Source organism: Labrus mixtus, chromosome 7 (assembly GCF_963584025.1).
Source record: "Labrus mixtus chromosome 7, fLabMix1.1, whole genome shotgun sequence".
Lineage (NCBI taxonomy): Eukaryota > Metazoa > Chordata > Actinopteri > Labriformes > Labridae > Labrus > Labrus mixtus.
The window spans coordinates 21,446,569-21,449,877 of NC_083618.1; the positions used below are offsets into that span (position 1 = coordinate 21,446,569).

General features: G+C 41.3%; 1 protein-coding gene across 1 annotated transcript in view; it reads right to left on the reverse strand.

The window, feature by feature from the left end:
* Positions 1-2,724, reverse strand: part of fer1l4 (fer-1 like family member 4) — a 30,441-nt gene extending 27,717 nt beyond the window's left edge. The window contains exon 1 of the mRNA XM_061041223.1: positions 2,220-2,724. Coding sequence (XP_060897206.1) covers positions 2,220-2,298 — 79 coding nt within the window. The 5' untranslated portion in view covers positions 2,299-2,724. The remainder of the gene's footprint in view (positions 1-2,219) is intronic.
* Positions 2,725-3,309: the final 585 nt, after the last annotated feature.

Here is a 3,309-nt window from a genome sequence, read left to right on the forward strand (position 1 = left end):
TTTTGTGGACTGACTGTAAAAAATGTCTCATTTTCATTGATTCAAACAGTGAAAACAAACAACACAACTCAAGTGAAAAAACACCACACTTACTCACAAATACGTCTAAAGAATACAGAACATTTTCTGCTACTCCTAAATCCATCTTAAATCTGGAGTTAGTGTTCATCTGAGACGAGGGAGAATTACTTTTTTAATCCCGACTTTTTAAAATTCATCTTTAAACACCACGTGATGTGCTGAGAGGAGATGATTTATTACTGACAGGTTAATCCACCAAACAGGACGTAAAAGAGATCAAATGAGCTTCACGTTGACCAACCATTCACTGTTATTGAATCACTCATTAATCATGATCAGAAATCCACTGAGATACACAACTTATTATAGAATACAAAAAGGAAACTCCACAAAGTCTTCATATTTTAGAGTCTGCTGCTGATACCTCTCAAGTGGCTTTCTCCAGGCAGAATATTCAAAGGTAAAAAGTGACAGCAAAATTTAATCACAATATTTATGTTTCTATCAATAATTTAAGACATATTAAACAAGATCGTCAGCACAGTACTTGGAAGCAGGCAAACCTAAAAACCAAACAATTTTACTATTCACTCAGCAGACGCTTTTATTCAAAGCGACGTACATCAGAGAGTAAGAACAACACAAGCAAGGATCTAGAAAAAAGGGAACAATGTCAGTAAGAGCAAACGATCAGCTTTGAGTCCGATTGGACACACAGGTGCTGACAGGAAGTGACCAGAGGCAAAGCACAACATCGACGGCAGTTCTTGAGAGCTCTAATCAGTAAAGAAACCATCTTATAAGTCATCGTTATCAAACAAAAACCATCGTCATCATCAATAATATGGAGACCATCGTCATCATCATCATTAATATTGAGACCATCGTCATCATCATTAAGGTCGTAGGTATTCATGAAAGAGCTGGGTCTTTAGCTTTTTCTTAAAGGTGCAGAGGGACCAGCAAACACAGAAGTGCAATAAATCACATCACAACAACAGCCTTTTTTTTAAAGTTCATACAAGTTCACAATCTCCTTCATTTACAGGTAAGAACATTAAAGAAGATGAACAAACAAACAATGGTTACATAAACATCAATATGCTGTGTATATATTGTATGAATAGGGCCGAGGCTTTTGGATTCTTATGACAAAGTATAGTGGTTGAAGTGTGGCAGAGCACCAGACTACATATCACTGGGGTGGTGGGCAAACTGGACCTCTGACTTGGGGTGGGTGGAAGTGTTAATTGCGGGCACACACACACACACACACACACACACACACACACACACACACACACACACACACACACATTCTGGAAAAGGGGTAACAGAGAACCCAATAATGTCACAGAAACACTGTGATGTTATTGGGACTGATTGATTGATTGATTGATTGATTGATTGATTGAGTGATTGATTGATTGATTGATTGATGTGAATATGCTTTGTTTTTTGTCACAGTGTAAACTGAGGAAGGGAAACTTCTAGCTTAAACTGAAGCTTAGAAGCAAGCCCATCTGTGGGCGCACATTGCGTTACTGTTCTGACCAACTTGGTGACTTAAACTTTTTCAGATGTGTGGATACCCCAAATTTGAAAAACATCCAAAAAAAGCTTAACCTAAAGATGAAAATTATTTTAGACCAGTCGCTCTTTCTTCACTTACGATGAAAAGATTTGAGAAAATCCTAACAGAAGAAGTCGTCTCCTCAATAAATGGTCAACGTGATCCACTTCAGTTTGCTCATCAAGGTGTGGACGCCGCCACGCTTTTTATTTTAGACAGAGTGTATAAGCACCTTGAAAAACCTCAATCTCTAATACAAGACTTTTACTCGCTGACTTTTCCTGCAGCCTCATATTTTGATTGAGAGACTGTCCCCTCATTTTGTTGAATTAGTTTTGTACTGGCTCCTTCTTTCTGGCTTAGTTGTCTGAATCTGAAAAGGGATCTGACTGAACAAAAACAAGAAGTATGGTCTGTAGGTTAGACTGATCTGGGATTTGATTAAAGCGTTTCCTGGACTGAGGAGGTCTAAGGAGACAAGCTAGATAAATATTTACGTCACAGAAGGAGGAAGGAATAGTTTGAGGAAACTAATAGTCCAAAATATTTATTTCACTGCCACCAAACCGTCTCACCTCTGTGACAGAGGAGTGTATCTGACAATGTGTTAGTGTGCGTTACTGACCTCTGAAGCAGAGTTCCACCTTCCTGTCGTATCGTCCCGGCAGGTTGGAGATCCTCCTCAGATTCACGCTGATGGACATGATGATACAGAACACCTGAACACACGTGAGGACCTGCTCTGACCTGTCTGACTCTCTACATGGTGTCTCTCTGACCTCGTCTCATCCGCTCTCCGTTTTCAGCGGCTGGAAGAATAACTACTGTGTGTGTTTTCTGTTCAACGAGGTGATGGGAGGTACCTCTATGTGTGTGTGTGTGTGTGTCTGTGTGTGTGTGTCTGTGTGTCTGTGTGTGTGTGTGTGTGTGTGTGTGTGTGTGTGTGTGAGTATGTGTGAGTGTGTGTGAGTGTGTGTGTGTGTGTGTGTGTGTGTGTGTGTGTGTGTGTGTGTGTGTGTGTGCATAACTGTACCTGAGAGCTTGTTAAAGTGTGTGTACAGTGTGTGTCTGTTAGGGCAGGTCCTGTCGAATGTTTGAGAAGGCAAATAGAGTTGCACAACTAGTTTCTTCCTCAGTGAACAAACACACACACACACGCGCAGATGCACACGCAGACGCACACACGGCTGAACGGCTACCACGACACTACAGATAAAGTAAACATTGGGGTTGTGGTAAAATAGAGGATTTGGTCCCCTGATGGAGAGTGGTGGAGAGAGCGGGCATCCCTGGCTTGTTCCCCTTTGGAAAGCCAATGGTTGTGAGGTTATTCCGTTGCTTATGACTGTAACCATGGCGATGCGTAGGATGTCTTGATATAATCTAAGTGATGCACTCAGAAACGGGCCTCAAAGGAGGCGATTCCGTTTTTAAGATTTTTTTTTTAATTTTTAGATGACTACAATGTGCCCAAGGACACATTGGACATGTGGCTGCAAGAGCTGGGGATCAAACTTGAGACAACCCACTCTACCACTGATCCACAGCAGACCCTAAATCTTTACCTGGATTAGGTAGATCCAGTCCAGGTGTCCAAAAGGTCAAATCCAGGTCTTATCCAGGTAAAGACCTTTTGAAGAATCGGGCCATGGAAGTAAAAAGAAAGATTATCCTGAAACAGCAGCTGATTTCTCAGATGAAACACGATTACACAC